The sequence below is a fragment of the Solanum stenotomum genome, chromosome 2 (assembly GCF_019186545.1).
Source record: "Solanum stenotomum isolate F172 chromosome 2, ASM1918654v1, whole genome shotgun sequence".
Classification (NCBI taxonomy): domain Eukaryota; kingdom Viridiplantae; phylum Streptophyta; class Magnoliopsida; order Solanales; family Solanaceae; genus Solanum; species Solanum stenotomum.
This window is the reverse complement of record NC_064283.1, coordinates 774,639-793,058: the sequence shown is the minus strand read 5'-3', so window position 1 is coordinate 793,058 and position 18,420 is coordinate 774,639. Positions and strand designations below refer to the sequence as shown.

The following is an 18,420-nucleotide window of genomic DNA, read 5'->3' as shown; positions in this document are numbered from 1 at the left end:
AGATATTACCTTTTCCTCTTTTGTTGACAAAGAATGGTTAAATAATACTCCAACGTTACAAAAAGAATGACATGATTTCTATATTTAGAACAATTAACTTTACACGTTTCGTTTTACCCTTAACGAGAAGCGTGCAGAGCCATACAAATGTTATGGCATCAAAATTACGTATTATGATCAACTGATTTTGCAGATGCTTCATAATACATATTAAATAGTAGAAAATCTCATCTTATGATGCATACAAAATGTTACACCAAAAGAGGGATGTAAAACTAATGTTCAAATGCAAATTCCTGGATCCAAGAATATTATAGTTCTTTCATTCTTCCTGAAAGCAATCCATTTTCACATCAGTAACATCGAGTTGCAGTATCTCTGTTCTGCAACCAAGAATTGAACCAATACTGCAGCACACAAGAAGATTTGTAAATTTATGGTTGAAGAACTGATAAGGAGACCAACAGAGCAATATAATTGAATACAATTCTTGTTGTTGACACCAATCAGCAGGCTCCTCATTCAATCCGTACATAATTCAAAAATTAGCTAAAGACCATAAATGCAAAAGGTTCTCGAGTTAGCCTTGCAGTGATTTATCCCACAACCCTGTAACTAATTATGACACTAGATGATGCACAAAATGTAGAAGATTATTGCGAAATGGTGAACTATTCCAGCTTCTACGGAGCTGCCATGGTCAATATATGCTGCTACTGTCAAACAGGCGTGGTTACTTCATCATTGAGTAGTGGAAGGATATAATTTCTCCAATGGTTTAGCTCAGTTTTACAGGAACGTATCCCCTCCCAAAGGGCAGAGGGTCAGTTTCCTATGTAGTGACCGGACCTTTTGGGGGGATAAGTGTGTGTAGTAAAAAATTTATTGAGTTTGAAACTATCTAAAACATTATTGAGTTCAACCGTACTATCAATGCAGAAAAAGCGCCTAATACTTGCTAAATGAGGACCATAGTACCAACTTTTTTTGCCAAAGAAAATTAATTACTATTATTCCTACTCCAGTTTAACCTATAAAACCATGAATCAAATGCAAAACACAGGCATAAATCTGCCATTTGGTCTCCCTGGTAATTTCCTCGCTATAATTTCAGCAGATCATAGTCCTCTCTATGGTCGCACTACGTCCCCTCAGAGTACAACATTTCTGGGGAATCTCTTTTTAAGAAGTATTATTGGGGAAGCATTCAATGATGATAATAAAGTAATACAGCTAATAGAAACCATATAATAATGAAGAGAGGAGTCCAATGCTAAACTAAATAGATAAGACGATACATAACCACTTTATACCTGGGTTGAGTGCGACCAAAATCCCCATGAACAAATTCCTTGATATATGTCCCAGCCTGTAAAAGACAGCTGCTACTGCATTATGCTCTTTCACAACAATTTTAAAAGAACTCTTTAGCTCTTGGACAAAATCATGCATTACAGAAAAAGACACTATAAAAAGATTCACACAATGGGTTAAGGACCGTCAAGCCTTAAAACAACCTACATTTGACGGTCAAAGATGACAAAATAAGTACATACAGAGGCAGTGACAATTCCCCTCTTTCTATGACATCTTGTTTTTTTTAAACTGGTAAAGTTGTATTCCTTGGCATTAAGGACATGTTGGAGACCTCCAAAAAGTTGTTAAGAACAGCCTAGACTACTTACAAAGAACCTCAAAGATCTACTAACAGATATCTTGACACACTATTAGGCATTATCTTTCCAATATCAAAAGAAAACAGTTTGACAACTAAAAAGAAATATGAGATTGTTTTCTACATTAATTCTCTTTCCCAAGAAAACATAATCAGAGAAAAGAAAGTAATGTCAACTGTAGACGGTAACCTGGGTACACAAATGCAGTAGAAGATATTGTGAGCTTCCAGATACCCTCTCCACTTGCATCCTGTCACAAGAAATAACACTAGTCATGATTGATATAGAAGTAAACCCAGAGTTCTTAGTCTGTCGCTAGAAATTGTTCATACCAATGTATAATTTTCTCTCTCTCCAATGGACTTCGGCGATGAAGAACCCTTACAGGCGTTTTTTGAGCAACTTTCTGAAGCCCCGAGAAACAAAAAAGGGGAGAGAAAATGAAACATATTATAAAATAAGACGGTGATGCATCAGCCCTTAACAAAATATCAAATTACAGTATTACACACACAACTACATTTGATGCTAGACCCATGTTTAGTAGTAGTTTAACACTCATAATTGAAAGGAGGGGATATGATCTATGAACAATCATGCCAGGCGCTCCAACAATTAATAAAAGCTAGTGCTCTATGAAAATATAAAATGTGTTCTTTTCAAAGCAAAAAGAATGTCGTTTCGTTTCCAATTATGATATGCTAAAGGTAACTTGGTCTTAGTTGTTTATTTCAATATATTTCTGATACATTCTTTTAGGGTGTGTTTGGTACAGAGGCAAACATTTTTTCAGAACATGTTTTCTAATTTTCTCGTGTTCAGTCTGTCAAAATTTTTGGAAAACATTTTCTCTAGAAAATAACTTCCCTAATGAAAGTAAGGAATACAAGTTCCACAAGTAGCATTCCACATTAATTGCGGCCTCCAACACACCTCATCTTTACCCCCATCCTAAACCATCCCACACCCCCATCTCCCGTAGTATTTGTCTAGATTATATACAAATGTTTTTTAGGATAATATTTTTTGCTTATGTACCAAACACAAAAAAATTAGTAAGAAACCCATTTATTTTCCTAGGAAACATTTTTCATGTAAAACATTTTCTATCCTACCGGGGACACCCTTAATATATGTAAGAATATATTTGTGATATGTTTATCACAGATTTCACAAACGATTAAGAATTCTTCAAACTCTTTCCAGAAAATGCAAAGAGAACCACTCACCAATTCCTTTAGTGATGATATCGTTTGCAAATCTTCATCACTGACAGGACGAGAAATCCACACCAATGCAGCGTACTGCTTCTGTATTGGATGGAAAGGAACTTCTTATGAAAAAATAGATGGGAAATAAATATTTCTTAAGCAGAGATCTGCTGGTAAATCAGCTAGTACTAGCTTAAATAGCCAGAGGTTTACCTGCTTCTCTGCCTCTCCTTCACGCATGAGGTCCCACCCTTGAATGCCTACAGCTCTAAGATTTTTAACCCGGACCTGATGCAAAATATGTAAAGACTGTTGCATATATATTGGGAAAATGATGTGGTGCAGTGTGCTCCACACCCATTTAAGTAATCAAAGACAGCTAAGAAGTATTAACAAACTCACGTATTGACTTTCTAGACTATTAATTTTCCTCTCTATTTCTTTTATGAGCGCTTCAGAAGGAACTTGGCGTGCATTTTGTATCTCTACCAGAAAAGGACGGCCTGTACCGAGCATCCGAACCTGAGAAAGGTAGTGTTGAGACTAGAGGATCAATAATCATCCAATACTTATGGGTTTGTCAGAAACCAGATCTTTCTTACATCAATGTCCTCCCTACCGGCGGCATGAAACTTATAATTGTCACCCTGGAAGATAGGAAGGATGGCCCCACCTATTATTTCCTAAGAGAACATTCAAAGAGGGGTTAACAATTATAATCCCAGTAACTACCGACAATAGAAATTACTACAATGAAGAATAGGACAATACCTCAATAGATGCTTCTCCCATTCGTTCATCATCAATAACCCAGCGTGTCTGGCTCACATTTCTTGAATACTGAAGTAAAGGCACATTCTCAGTTGGTCAATACTCCATCAGAGCAACTTTTTAAATGGACTATGGAACTAAGAATGGTTGATCAAACATAAAGTTTGATGATAATGAGCAAGAAGCGGAATTCACAAATATAGAAATAACCCTTCTCAGAAACAGACATGAGATTGGTACATGGGCTTGCTTGCTTCACATGTCCTATAACAGTGGGGAGACCAAGAATGAGCTTAGCTGACTAATTATAACCTACATCTCCAATGGTAATTTAATAAGTTATATTTGAAGAATAAGCCACCTTCCACAATTTCAAAATTGTTAAGAGATGTATAATGTCCTACATCAGATATATAATGGTATTCAAAGGGATAATAAATGTTCCTAATCACTACACTTATCCTAGGTTTTGGGTTAAATGATTACATTCTTTTACATATTATCATAGCCACCTGATTTGCAGGGGTTTCCAAAAGTTGTGAGTTACTCCACTCAGTGCATTAAGGTGTCGGGTACATATGCAAGCTATTGGTTTACAATGTTTAGCCTACAAAAATGTCAAATAGTAGTTAATAGTCAAATGACAGTGCGTTTCACTGGCAATTAAGATTTTCTCAAGCAACAATCTCCAATCTACATGCATTCTATGAAATTCCTTCACATAGGATGATTTAACTTCTCCAAAACATTTTGCATCCTTCTCCTTCTAGTCTTGTGCTCCTCTTTGAAGTACAGAAAGCAGCATAAATACTGGTGATAATGTTTTGGAGTCAAAAAACTAAATCGGATGCAAAGCTCAAAATTCAATGATGACAAACAGCCAGTGGTGCTTATTCATGGGGATTAGCAGAGAAATATATTTACAACAAAGCTTTTCAGGTAGAATTTGCTATACCTTAAGATATCTCCCTCCAATATATGTAGAGCTTCTACAGCAATGAATGGTCAGACAACAAGGCTTACCGACCTGAAAAAAATCTCACTATATATGATAGAAAAATATGCACATTGAATATACTTCAAATAGAGTGAATAGTTACACTGCTTAGACAGGAGTTCCATCATATGAAGTGCAGAAAAATAAATGAAAGTCCTCAATACCTTATCTAACTGAGCCATTAAGTTATTACAACTGAGATCTTGGGACTCCTTGCGACAAACTTTAGTCAGTCCATCTCCATCAACAATATGATTATCAAAAGACTCAACATGGGGAGTAGCAGATTCCCCAGTTGTCTTGAGGTCACCAGTGAAACCTGCTTTGTCTGTCAACGATCAGCTAATACTTTCTATTGCACCCAAATAAACTATGGGATGACAACCCAGCAACATTTTATCCAGCAGATATTATGGAGCACAGAATGGAACTTCGTTAGCACAGGTAATCAGAAAATGAAGAGTACTGAGAGAATACTTGTTCCACTTTAGCTATTAGATCCAATAATCAAATGCAGGAGCAAAAGTCACAATTCATGGATCTCTATTTTCCTTTTGTTTTAAAACTACTTCCTTTGAACACTGATACTAGAGTCTTCTCTAGACACCATATGAATGAAAAATATGAGTATGAAAGGATGAATTTGCTGGAGGTACTAAATATAGGATAGGGAAAGAACTGGAAAAACCTAAAGCAGAAGACTTTTTGACGTTAGCTTCGTAGAGTAAAGAGTCAAAACATCAGAAGTATCATCTGTTTACATCATCCTAGCATATGATTACACTAAATATAGTTCAAAACAAGAGAAAAATGAAGAATGCATGCTTATCTATGCCTACCTGCCCACAAGACAACTATCACCACTGATAGTGTCTCAAGGGTTGAGACACAGTAATGAGAAGACAGCAGTAAGGTACCAAGTATTAGAAACTTAAAATCTCAAATGGGAAAAAAAGCATTTTGACAAGATAGCATGCCTGTTTTCCTCCTCTTATTTCCTCCATTCCCTTCCTGAACGTCATCTCTTGTTAATGCATCAGAATGTGAGTATGTTAAGCGAACGCGAAAAGAACTTTGAGTAGATTTTACACCCTGCAAACGTGAACAACCCATTACATTTATATCCTCTATTTTACAGGTTTATATATTGAGCGACCAGCACAACGCATTTCAGTTGGAACGTTTGTCCCCAATTGACTTTCTCAATTTCAATGTATCTTATAACATATATATTCGCACCAAAATGAAAAATAACAATTATTACCAACATAATTCTAATCCCGTAAAGTTTCAAATATTGATATTACTGAAGAGGAGCAAAAGAGATCAGAAAAGAAGATTCATTACCAACAATCTTTGTAATGGATTTATCACTAATAGTTTCAAGATGTCTTTTGTAGAAATGAATTGACATTCAGCCTTCTCTTGGAACCAAAGTTCATGGCGGTACTTATTTTTTATATACAACCTGAAAACAAAATGTATTGGAAGGTAATTCAAATAAGATAGGCATATATATATATATATATATATTTAATGGTGGAAACCAACAAAATCCAAGTATTAGTTTCAGATCAATGAAAGAAAATAATATGCAGTCATATCTCTTAGCATAAACATTTTGGAGGGGCATCTGACCCTCCTATCCAACGTGAATGAAATTGATAAAGAAATTCATGAGACTCTAAAATCTTACCAAACTGCTTGATCATTTTCTGTTACAGACGAAGGTAATGAGACTTCAAGAGAAAAACTATCAATTTGTTGATATTGTTGCTTTACAAGTTCAGAAATTACTATAGCAAAGTCATCGGCACTATACTTTTTTAATAAAGCTCCAGTATCATCATAATAGAGAAATTGCAAAATGCCTAAGCAAATTTTGCAAAAGTTTGTCTCCCTTGATCGTTCTTGATGTGATTGCTCATTAAATTCTCCATCTTTCTTTCTCATTACATCTTCTAAAATATCACACCACTTTGATATTGAGAGTGAAGGATGTGAACACATGAGTTCGTGAAGTCCAAATAGTCGAAAAATGCATCGAACGCATGCCTAAAATAAAATAAACAAACAAACCAAAATAAATTTTTGAGTTGCTACATTAAGAATTAATAGAAAACATCTTCTACTCATTGACTAGACAAATTAATTAAAGATGGATGACCGACCATAGTCAATAATCAGATTACCTTCACAAATTATTCACTTCTTTCTTTAGAGGAAGAAAGATCTTCAAGTATCGCATAGTGCAACAAGCCACTTGACATGGCTTTGAAATTACAAAAAATGGACTTAATTCACCAGGAAACCTACTTTTACAAAATACTCTTACTAAAGCAAGGATGTAGTTTTGGTCCACCAATACATTTAATGTTCAAAAAAATTCAGTCATTTTAGTCTTTTTGCAAACAAATCAATAAATTCAATCATTTACTTTTCCACCCGTAATGTTCTTGCAAACCTCTCTACCAACCACAAGTTAGCACCTTCCAAGACCCATGTACTTGAATGCACCCTGGAATGCAAGAGGTTAGTGCATGTGTTGGCGGCAGGGTGGATTGCAGTGGATGGGGGAGCAGGAGGGTAAAATAGCTTATAAATGTTCTCCTCAAAAGCTTTTTATAATCATATAGGTGAAAGTATAGAATTCAATGCTCCCCTCATCATTTCCAGAAAGTGCAACGTTCAACTATGTCAACCCACCTTGAAGCTGAGATATTCCGTGAATAAATAAAAGGAGAAGGATGATGTGGAATTTATCAAAAGATGTATGTTTAAACCCTCCTGCTATAACAAAGAGTAAATCAGTAGGAAGAGCTCCTTCTCTCCCAATTCAAATAACGTACTAACTCAAATAGCTCTTTTTCTGTGAATTGAAGCTGAAAGTTGCCATGTCATATAACATGATCAACTGATACTTGAAGTAACACATGGATACAACTTCTAGAACCTCAGTACATTTCATACCCAACCTACTCTACGAAAATGAAGATTCACTGAGAAACTTCGCATCCCAATTTCTTTACTAGTGATTCAGCTTTCTATCGTATATGATCTAATTAAATCTCGAAGAAGCTTGTAGAACGAATTCTAGTTCGAAATAACTCTAAAGCTAACACTTCCAATACATTTTCTTTCTCTTCTCCAAACAATCCATAGTTTCAATGAACTACACTAATGTACTAATAAAGGAATATCTTTGTGATACTACAAGAAATTTTAAGTTTTTATTTGATAGAATTAAACTAAACATTCAAAAACAAAACTATCAAGTTAGATTTATAACAAAATCTAACTCAAAAGCATACAATAGAAAGTTCAACTCTTCTCTAAGAAACAAAATTAATCGCTTTATAAAATATCAATAAAGAACAAACGCACCCCAATGGACCATAAATCTTTGACGGCGTTCACTGGCAGCGCATGGACGGCTTCGCGTAGAAGACGTTGCTTCTCCTCCTCCACCGCAGCTTCAGCGGAACTCAAGTGCTTGACGCCGGTAACCTCCGCCGCCGCAACTTCACCCGCCATCAGGTAAATTAGGCGACTGGCGGCACTACTTTGAACTAAAATAAATTGCACTTTCTCCCTTTTCTTTTTTAAAAATAACTTCCTGTTATTTTTTTAATATTTTTTGAGTAATGCTTTAAATTTTGATTTTCCAAAAAAAAAGTAAATTGTATTTTGACATACTTTAATCTTTTGATTTGATTTAAATTTAGAGTAGATTTCACTTGCTCCTCCAAACCTTTAATACTAGTTGGGAAACACTTCTTTAGTTCTTTTTTATTTGTCACAATTTTTATTTTGATTTTTTACAGTGAAAACGATTTAAACATTAATCAATATTTTAAAATATATTTTTCAGTATATTGATATAAGAAAAATTGCAATTTATAGTCTCATTTAGTTTTTAAATATATAAATTTTAATTTTAAAAATATCACATTTTAGTTTTCATCATAATGTCATTGGCCAACTAAAAGTTGAACCTAAATTCAACTTGCAATAGATGTAACGTCATAATAAAAGTTCATAAGCCTAAATGCTCATCAAATTTGGGACCAATATGGTTGAGTTTCAACAACGCTTAACTTGTCAATTTTTAAATGTATTTACTATGAACATCGATTAGCTTGTAAGTTGTGACCTACAGAAAGACTTATTGAATATACCAAATAAAAGTGAAGAGAATATGTTAATCTGAGTGAATCGGGTCGATACTACCACCAAAGGTTATGACAATAGAATCACCTTTGCAAATGTAACTTTTCAACGCGAATCAAAATTAGTCAGAGTACTAAAGGCCCAAAAGAATGTAAAAAACATGGAATCTGGCAATGTGCATACGATAATTAAAAATGCACTTCATTTATCATAATTTAAGGTAACTACAACAATGAGGAAAGAACCAAATATAATGTTTTCGTGGAATTGAAGAAAGAATGCGACCTTGAGCTAAGGTCATTTTAGCAGCTAGTAGTAATAGTAGTAATAAGGCATTACTTCTAAACTCAAATAATACAAAGGATTGTATAAAATTAAATTATCCTCTACTAGAATTGCAGAATTTGCTTAAAGTGGTCGTGTGTGCCGATTAGCCACCTTGCCACAAAGACGAGCACCTCTTGGAATTGGATATTCATCTCTCAATGAGGTTGAGTCTGTGTAAACTCTCACGTATAGTTGTTGTCCGAGGTACTGTCGTGCCCAGAATTCAGTCCTTAGGTTCCACATTCCTACATTGTCCAATGCAATGTATATTGCGGTCCATGACTTGGGATACACCTGCATTTTCACATTTTGTCGTGTTAGTTTAACTTCTCAATAGACTTCAAATTCTGTTTTTCCTCTGTTTTGTTCTTACCTGAGTTGTGCAACGTGAAACCGCATCACGAAGGTTGTATCCGTTCCTACTAGCTTGAGTCCACTGGCCTCCATCCATCCTGCATTTAACATTGGAAAAAATCAATATCAAGAATGAAATAAGGTGCATATATTAGAAAATCGCGAGGCAATAGAAGTGAATTTTGTTCTCACATACCCTACAACCCAAAAAGAGTAGCCATCAAGATGCCAGCTCTGGACGATGTCCTCATTGTTCTCGAATATAATCTCAATGAATTTCCTGTAATCAACACCTAGAACAGACGTGTCTTGGTATATTCCTCCACCAGTTGGGGAATCAGGTATGCTTCCAACTCTGAATCCACCAATCTTGAAGTAGTCGAGTAGCTTTAGAGGAGTATCAAGTGGCACAAACGACACGCTGTTGACAGCATATCTCTGTTTTCCATTCACTTGACCAGCAGAGCTAGCAAGTCTGATGGTTTTAGTTGTGTTGATCATACCATAATGGTATGAACCTTGTGGGTTTGGCCTTGGTCCACTTGCTGACAAGTTTGTCCTATAATAGACAATCAATGTTTATCAGCTACTTTTTAATCAGTTAAACTTAACGCGTTCCACATATGAGCTAATTGAAAGATGGACATACCTGATGGAGCGGGCCTGATTAAGGGACCAATCGATTTGGATGGTAGGTCCACCAGGAGGAGGACCGGAGACTGGGGTGTTAGAGCTGCTATAGTGAAGTACAGCAGTGGTGGTGAGGACAGGAGTCGTAAAACGAGATGAAACAACAATGTAGTGGTCTTTTGCTTCTTGATTAGCTGTAATGAGGACAGAGTAGGATTGCCCAACATGAACATCAAGTGAGGAATAAGTTGTTTGCAATGTGTGTGTTCCCTCTACTTCAACTAATGTCATTTTGTGTCCTTCAACGCGGAAATTCAATGAATTTTGCAATCCAACGTTTGATATCCTCAATCTATAAGTTTTCCCTATTACAAGGAAAAAAAACTCACAGTTAGATTTTCAGAAACGTCATGACATAAGACTACGAAATGTCCTTAATACATCGATTAATCGTTCTTTTTACCTTGATCGACTGTGAATGTAACACCATTAGGACCACGACCGTTGATGAGAATGCCATCAGGAAAAGGTAACTTCCTGCCTCCATCAAGAATTGTTTTCAAGTCCTGTATACAACGAAATTCAAATAACAAAAAATTTGAATTTCTATCACTAAACTCAAACTTATAAATCCACATTTTCTTTTCAAAACAATAATCATAGCCCTTCAGTGACAAATCTAGAAATCACATGACTCTGCTCAAAGAAAGTTTTTTGTTATTGATGACCATGGTTGTCCGGGCGACCGGCCAATTTTCACTCGACTAATTCCACAGGATATCTACCACTTTTTTTTAAAAAATGTGCACTTTACAGTTGTTGTCTACTAATGGGCCCATATTTGGGTCAAGGACAAACCCAACAAACAATGGCCCATGACAAAAAGCACACTAAATTCCAAAAAAAAACTGGCCACTTAACCTTACCGACACTCTTAAGTCATTAGTGATTAGACAACCATAAGGTACATGCAAGTGTCCCTCATCGTTCGAATTTTAATTTTTATATACTGATAGTGTAAAAAAATCAATTACCGTGTGATTCTTTTTGTACCAATCTCCAATGAGAATCGTGTAATCGTTTGCAGGGTCCGGGAAAGGGACGGGGATTCTAGGTCTGCTGAGAATCCTAATCCCTCCAAAACCACCAGCAGCTTTGTGGAATGCAAGAGATGGGAAGTAATAGAAACTCCCAATTTGATCCTTCACTTGTAGATTGAATGTGTTATTTCTCCCTGGGGGTATTGGGCATGTTGTTCCATATACTCCATCTACAAATGAGTTTCTCCTGTTCTGTACTCCGTTCCTACATGTATATTTCGAGATGCTAAGACGTTAACTTAAATTTTTAGATAAGATAACTCACAAAATAGACTACAATATGTACATGCAGACGTTATAGGTAGGAGAAATACTATTTTCATATTATTATATCGTTATTTTAAGTGGAATAAAGAGAACAAATATCAAGAGACGATAACCTGATTTACCAAATATTTTAAAACTTAATAGTTAATACTATACGTTAATTAATATAAATATTATAATAAAATACTCATATTAATTATTATTTCTTAAAAAATAGTATGTAAAATGCAAAATTAAATATGAACGAGTAAAAGTAGAGTCGCTTTCGACTATTTAAATAATTCAATGGACACAGAATTTGCAGCTACTTTTCACATGGATTTCACATGACCCACCGACTAGTTATATTCAATTTAATATTTTCAACATTTAATCATTTGTTCAGCAGGCTCGACAAAACCATGTGATTTTGATATATTATGAGAAATAATGTTATTTTTTCACTTCCATTTCATATTCAAAAAATTTAATGAATTTAACTATTTAAACTATATAGTATAAACAAACTAAGTGGTATAATGCTCTTTATCAACAATTTTTTTGGCTAGGAATTTAGAGTTTAGACATTGTATGGGGTGTGAAATATTGATCTCTTTTAGGGCCTTAGATAATATTATGAGCTAATTTTTAAAATTGTGTTACGCCTTTGGTTACCAAATCTGAACGTATGGGATTCTTATCAAAGTGAGAACTTTTGATCAAGAGATTCAATCTCAACCGTCTTATCCCGATACGGATCAGATTATTGTTGTTTATACATAACATAATACTCCGTCGTCTAGAATGTCTAATTGGAAGACAAGTTGCTAATAATTATACAGCTGGATAACTAACTTATTAAGCTGCTGCCCAAAAATAGCTAAAATTTGATTCGTAGCGTGTGAATTTAGAAAAAACCACGAAGATTCCGACGAGACTTGCAAAATGTTGATGTCAAACCCCATGTGGTACTTTGTCAGTAGAAGCCAGCAATAGTCAAGTGGAACTTGTCAACTTGTCGTCCAAATCTTACCTAAGCCACAAAATAAATAATTCCAATACTAGCTTCTGTGCACTTTGCTCTTGTTCCGATTGGCGTTACTCGAGCTTGAGGATTTTTCGAAAATTGCTTTCTATCTAAATTATTTTATTCTTACTTATGAAATTACATGAGATTTATTGTTGTAAGTTTACAGTCACCGTCACCGAATCATTCAATTTTTAGATCAAATCTACGAATCTGTTGTTAACAAGTACGGAACACTTCATCTATTTTAAACTTATTCACTAGTACTACTATAGTTTTTTATTTGAAATGACGCAAGAATCAGCTAATATGAGAAGGAATCAAAAAAGGAAAAAGAAAAAAGGACCCCTGTATATCAAACTATACTCTGCTTTTGCTCTTTGAACAAAAATGCCAAAATCCACGTTAATTATTAAGGAGTTTTTAGACCAAATTGGTAACTGATGACACATTTTTATTCAATTTCACATGACATTTTTGACTCTCTAAAAAATGTAGATCTATACAAACACCATTACCACAAAGTAGAAGTAGGTACACAGTACACACTAACATTTTACATTCACTGATCTCGAAATCTTCAATCCACCTCTTGTACTAAAAGGGTGATAAACAAAGACGAATTTATGATCTAGAGCCAGTTTGCTGTAAAATATTTTTATCTTATTAACTGCATACATTTTAAATTTTTTCACTATAATTTGTTCAGAGCACAAAACTTGCCTTAAATCACTTATTATAGTGAGATCTGACTGCCTGCAGAACCATATTAACCAGACAGATACTTAAATACAATCTGCCCAAACCAATGCACTTGCGAATTGTATAACCCAGAAGCAAACTGCAAATTACCCAAAATTTATTCCTATGTAGCTATCCTTGTTTGTTCAGAAATTGATACAGTTAAATTTATCACGAGTCTATCAAATGTGATAAGTGATCTTCAACGTAATCAACGCACTAATGTGAAAAAAAAAATGGAAGTTTAAGTGAATTACCAGGAAAGTAGAAAAGGTTCATCCAAGCTGTTGTGGATATTGATAACGAGATTGTCATTGGTGACCGAGTTGATATCAGGACCGGGAAACTGGCCATTAATCAGAATTCCCTACACAAACATAACATAAATTTCACCGTTACATAAGCATATTGATCTAATAAACCCAGATCCATATATAAAAAAAATACATTGCATTTACAGAAACGAACCTGTTGAGGAACTCCGAGAGGATAAATAGTTCCATAAGTAACATTCCAATCGAAGTATCTATAAGGATCTTCTGCTACAACAGAATTCCCAATTAATACCACTAAAAACATCGCTATGGCGAATTTTAGCGGCAACATTTTTTTCTACTTTACTTTATGTTGCACTGCAATTTGCTATAATAAGAAAAACACAGTGGAAATATAAGGATTTTAAAAGAAGAAAGAATGGGTTCTCGAACCAGAGTGGGGGTAGGGGTGGGGGAGGGTAATGGGGTAGGAGGGATGAATTAAAGTGAAAGGGCATGGCATATTTAAAAGCGCTGTACACGCTTTATTCTCCATTTTCAAAATTTACGGTTTCGATTAATTTGAATAGTCAGATCATATTTATAAAATTACACTATATATGTTATGGTTATTGCTGATCGATTAAAAGAGAAATGTTCCATATCAAGGATGTTTTTGGACATATAATTTATCTATTACATGTGTTCGGAACTAAAATTTTGGATAAAATGATAAAATCTCATTCATCTCCCCATATTTCGATACGGTCGGCAAAGACTATCTTCTACAGGAGTATTAATTATTTGGCCATTNCTTTATGTTGCACTGCAATTTGCTATAATAAGAAAAACAGAGTGGAAATAGAAGGATTTTAAAAGAAGAAAGAATGGGTTCTCGAACCAGAGTGGGGGTAGGGGTGGGGGAGGGTAATGGGGTAGGAGGGAAGAATTAAAGTGAAAGGGCATTGGCATATTTAAAAGCGCTGTACACGCTTTATTATCCATTTTCAAAATTTATGTTTTCGATTAATTTGAATCGTCAGATCACATTTATAAAATTATATTAAATATGTTATGGTTATTGTTGATCGATTAAAAGAGAAATGTTCCATATCAAAGACATTTTTGGACATATAATTTATCTATTACATGTGTTTGAAACTAAAATTTTGGATAAAACGATAAAATCTCATTCATCTCCCCATATTTCGATACGGTCGGCAAAGACTATCTTATACAGGAGTATTAATTATTTTACCATTAATTGGAGTAAGAGTCAAGTTAAAAGTAGGGAATGTGGCCCTAATAAGTAAATAGTAGTTGTCGTAAAAAAAGAGAGGGAAATATTAGTGGAATTTTTTGAAATTAACAACTGCAAGTCTGTAACTGGGAAAAAGCAATAAATATATGAAAATTTTAATGTGTCGGTGCCGGGGTCCACGCGGCACTTAAACAGTATAAAAACTTTACTATATAATCATTATTATTGCATAAGAATGTTATACATGATTACTTTCTAATTTTATTTAGAAACTAAATAAAATTAACTTTATTCATTAATAATCAATGTGTATGTTGAATTGGTTCGAATATTATCTGCAAATCTTTGATTATTAATGATTACTAATATAAGTAAGTATACATTTTAGTAGTTATAACAAGTGAATCTTGATTCGAATTAAATTACAATGTACATTTTAATTAATTTGAATTATTTTCTATTTCAGCGAAATTAGGAGAGAGAGGAGAAGTGCGATGGATGGAGCCATCAGAAAGTGCATGTGATGAGTTAAAAGGTATGGGGATCCACCCTCATCTCCCACGTCCTTTCAATATAATACTCCACTTACTGTATCTCACTTTTCCATGATTGATTTGCCGGACTAAAAGACAATACGGAATTACTTGGATGGTGAGTATTTTTATTTTTAATTTAAGTGTCGTGACTTGTGAGTATGAGTTATCGAGGAAGTAAAAGGGGAAAAAAAAGTAGCTAGTAAAATATTATCTTCTTCATTTTAATTTATTTGTCTTGATTGAAATTGATATTTAGTTAAAATAAAAAATATATAAAACTTTTGAATTTGACTATTTTAAAGTAAAAGTATGTTATCAAGTTATCCTTTAATTTTGTGATTTTAAATATATTATGCAGAAAGTGAAATACTTTAACTGAGTAATGAAAAATTATTTCACAATTTCAATTAAATATAAATAAACACTTATATTTATATAAAATTGAACAAGTAAACTACGCGTAGTATCCCAATTTTGCATATTTACTCATTTCCTTTCTACGGCCACTACCTTAACACATCGTAGGCCAGCCACTTCCAGCTGCCATTTTTTCCTCTCCAATAAATAACATTCACAGATAACATCATTCAAGCAATTATTAAAATGCCAAGTTTACTGGGGTATTTTTTTTTATTAATATTGTTCTCCCACTGCCCTCCGGTCACAAATTAAACAGGGATTTATAATACTTTTGATCAAAATAATTCGATATTCAAATTTACTGATTAATCAGACTCAAAATTTTTGGCTATGTGATGTGGGACCCGTGGATTGAAATAATACTATTAATCATTTTTATGAGGTTATTTATCCTAAGTTCGAGTTTTTTGCTTAATAGCAAAAGAAAATTCAAAGATTTAAATTGCGATTAGTTTTACCTATAAATTTTTTAGCCACTAGATATATTTATCGAAATCTTAAATATATAGATTTTGACAGTGCAAATATTCATGAGTTCGAATTAACGTGCTATCAATGTGCTGCCCCTAGTTTGTATGTAAACCGATTATTAAATTAAAATATTTTCGGTTTTGTTAGTGCTCACACATGCCATAGAGTGAATACTTGTGAAGAATTTTGAGAAATTACCTCAAGGACTTTTATAATTGGTCTAAGAGGTAGGGTTGTTCAAAATCGAATTTGATAATAAATGTATATTTGTATCATTCGGTAATATAAAGCCTTGACCTAGGACTTAATTTTATACTTTTATTTATGATTGTTTCAAACTTTTGGCTATTCTACAAACTGGTCAGTGTTTGTTTTTGAGTAAGATATAATTTTTCAACTCATGTACATGACTCTTTTGGTCTGTCACTTTTTTCTAAGTGATTTTCAATATTTTTTTGTGTCAAACCTTAATGATTAATGACCAATAAATTGATATCGAACTTCAAAATCAAACCGAACGGATAAATCGAATTGAAGAACTTCAAAATCAAACCGAATTGACCGATACACAACCCTAATACTACAAAACGATAACCAATTAGTCGAATTAATAAACTTCAAAACAAATCAAACTAATCAATATACATCTCCATTACAAATCAATAGCCAATAAATCGTACCAATAAACTTTAAATCATAACCAACCGATATGGAGCACTAGAAAAAGGTCTGACGTTGAAGATTGTACATATAATAAAGTTTCACGCATTTGGCATACATGTTACTGTTAGAAAAATACTAAAAATACCCAAAGAGACACAGATAGTAAACCTTATTCTAATCACGTGTGGATTTATTGGAAAGATACAGGGAATATAATTAATTGTCTTTCTATTTAGACAAATATTGGCTGGAGAAAAAAAAATGAAACGAATCTGTACATTTTCACATGATAGGTAAAGAAACAAATACAGTTAATTATATTATTACAAAAAGTTGAACTTAAAAGTGCACGTAATGACGCTATGGACAAATATTTTCTTTAAACCGAATTTCAATCTTCCAATAAGGACAGATGGATATGTGATATTAAATATGTCTGAGTGGTAAAGTTAATTTATGAAAAATCATTCGGTTTATTTATTAACTTAATTTATTTTATAAGTTCTATTCATTTTATCTAAAAGTTAAATTGATTTGAACTAAATGAATATATAGATCAAATTTGATCTATGAGATTTTTATATATTTTTTTTTAAGTCAAAGATCTATCAGAACAACGTCTCTATCGATACCATAGTGGTAGGAATGCATTATATTAAAATAATAAAAAATAAAAAGATGATGAGTTTGTACAATGATTGAATTTGCAAACAGTGGACCATAGGGCATTGATTTTGTAGAGACTTTCAAGGTAAGGCAATATCCAAGAAACTTAACCATGTAAATGTATTATAAAAAAAATGACCAACTTTTACAGATGCCATCAAATCCCATGTGCCATAATTGCAATCACCATTACATGAATTTTTAGCTATGCTCTTGTAGAAACGAAAAATACACAAGTTGTTTGAAAAAGTCAATTATACACTTTATTTCAAATGGAACTACTAATAAGATATCAAAACCTGACTTTCATAACGAGGTAACTCTATCCAATGGTGGATGCAACTTATGTGATGAATTTAACTAAATCTAATTTTTTTCTACTGAATATAGATCTCCATGTGAATATCACAAAAAAAAATAATCAATAATATAAGAATTTGAAACACGTGATTAAAGCTAAAACCAAAAAGATGAGTTAGACCCTAAAATTTAAATCTTGGATTCGTTTCTCACCCAAACACAACTTTTTTTAGAAACACACGATTAAAGCTAAAACCAGAAAGATTAATGAGGCTTGACAATAACAACTAAAAATAAAGAAGTAATAATACACATGTTTGCTTTGCTGTAACGGCAAAGGTAGGAACTGGTAAACAGAGATACACATTAGCTAGCATTAGTCAAATGTTTTGATAGTACTAGGACCCAACTTGCCGTGATCAGTGGCCATGTTCGTGTCCTTGTCTGTCAAAAAACTAACATGCTAATCAAAATAAAAGAACTTTGGACTCATGCTTAGACAGCCATTATTAACAAGAAGAAAAAAAACATTATATACGCAGTATAGTCCCACAAGTAGGGTTCGAAGAAGGTTGTGAACAAACCTTTTTTCTTGTGGA

The 18,420-nt window shown here is 33.6% G+C and overlaps 2 protein-coding genes across 3 annotated transcripts; both read right to left on the bottom strand.

Annotated features, from left to right (window-relative positions):
• Positions 1-55: 55 nt before the first annotated feature.
• Positions 56-8,257, bottom strand: LOC125855258 (uncharacterized). 2 transcript variants are annotated; one of them, XM_049534963.1, is made up of 15 exons: positions 8,040-8,257; positions 6,352-6,710; positions 6,003-6,123; positions 5,633-5,747; positions 4,820-4,983; positions 4,614-4,685; positions 3,659-3,727; positions 3,490-3,570; positions 3,290-3,409; positions 3,101-3,175; positions 2,906-2,986; positions 2,009-2,082; positions 1,866-1,926; positions 1,314-1,369; positions 56-407 (listed from the first exon to the last, which is right to left on the bottom strand). In XM_049534963.1, the coding sequence occupies exons 1-15, from the start codon at positions 8,187-8,189 to the stop codon at positions 323-325; spliced, it is 1,683 nt and encodes a 560-aa protein (XP_049390920.1). In that variant the 5' UTR covers positions 8,190-8,257; the 3' UTR covers positions 56-322. The 2 variants fall into 2 exon arrangements, with proteins under 2 accessions (XP_049390920.1, XP_049390921.1); XM_049534964.1 differs by having other exon boundaries at positions 4,820-4,974.
• Positions 8,258-9,010: 753 nt separating this feature from the next.
• On the bottom strand, positions 9,011-13,983 carry LOC125855260 (L-ascorbate oxidase homolog). The gene is made up of 8 exons (XM_049534966.1): positions 13,719-13,983; positions 13,508-13,617; positions 11,171-11,441; positions 10,600-10,702; positions 10,156-10,501; positions 9,703-10,065; positions 9,526-9,604; positions 9,011-9,446 (listed from the first exon to the last, which is right to left on the bottom strand). Exons 1-8 carry the CDS (start codon positions 13,854-13,856, stop codon positions 9,234-9,236), a joined length of 1,623 nt encoding a protein of 540 aa, XP_049390923.1. The 5' UTR covers positions 13,857-13,983; the 3' UTR covers positions 9,011-9,233.
• Between the last annotated feature and the right edge of the window lie 4,437 nt (positions 13,984-18,420).

Excerpts from the sequence above, each read along its gene's own strand:
- LOC125855258 (XM_049534963.1), bottom strand. The coding sequence starts at position 8,189 with ATGGCGGGTGAAGTTGCGGCGGCGGAGGTTACCGGCGTCAAGCACTTG. Across the intron at positions 6,711-8,039 it reads AAGATTTATGGTCCATTGGG|GCATGCGTTCGATGCATTTT; the intron begins GTGCGTTTGTTC and ends ATTTTATTTTAG. Across the intron at positions 2,987-3,100 it reads AAGGAGAGGCAGAGAAGCAG|AAGCAGTACGCTGCATTGGT; the intron begins GTAAACCTCTGG and ends CATCCAATACAG.
- LOC125855260 (XM_049534966.1), bottom strand. The coding sequence starts at position 13,856 with ATGTTGCCGCTAAAATTCGCCATAGCGATGTTTTTAGTGGTATTAATT. Across the intron at positions 13,618-13,718 it reads CTCTCGGAGTTCCTCAACAG|GGAATTCTGATTAATGGCCA; the intron begins GTTCGTTTCTGT and ends ATGTTTGTGTAG. Across the intron at positions 9,605-9,702 it reads TACTCTTTTTGGGTTGTAGG|GATGGATGGAGGCCAGTGGA; the intron begins GTATGTGAGAAC and ends TGTTAAATGCAG.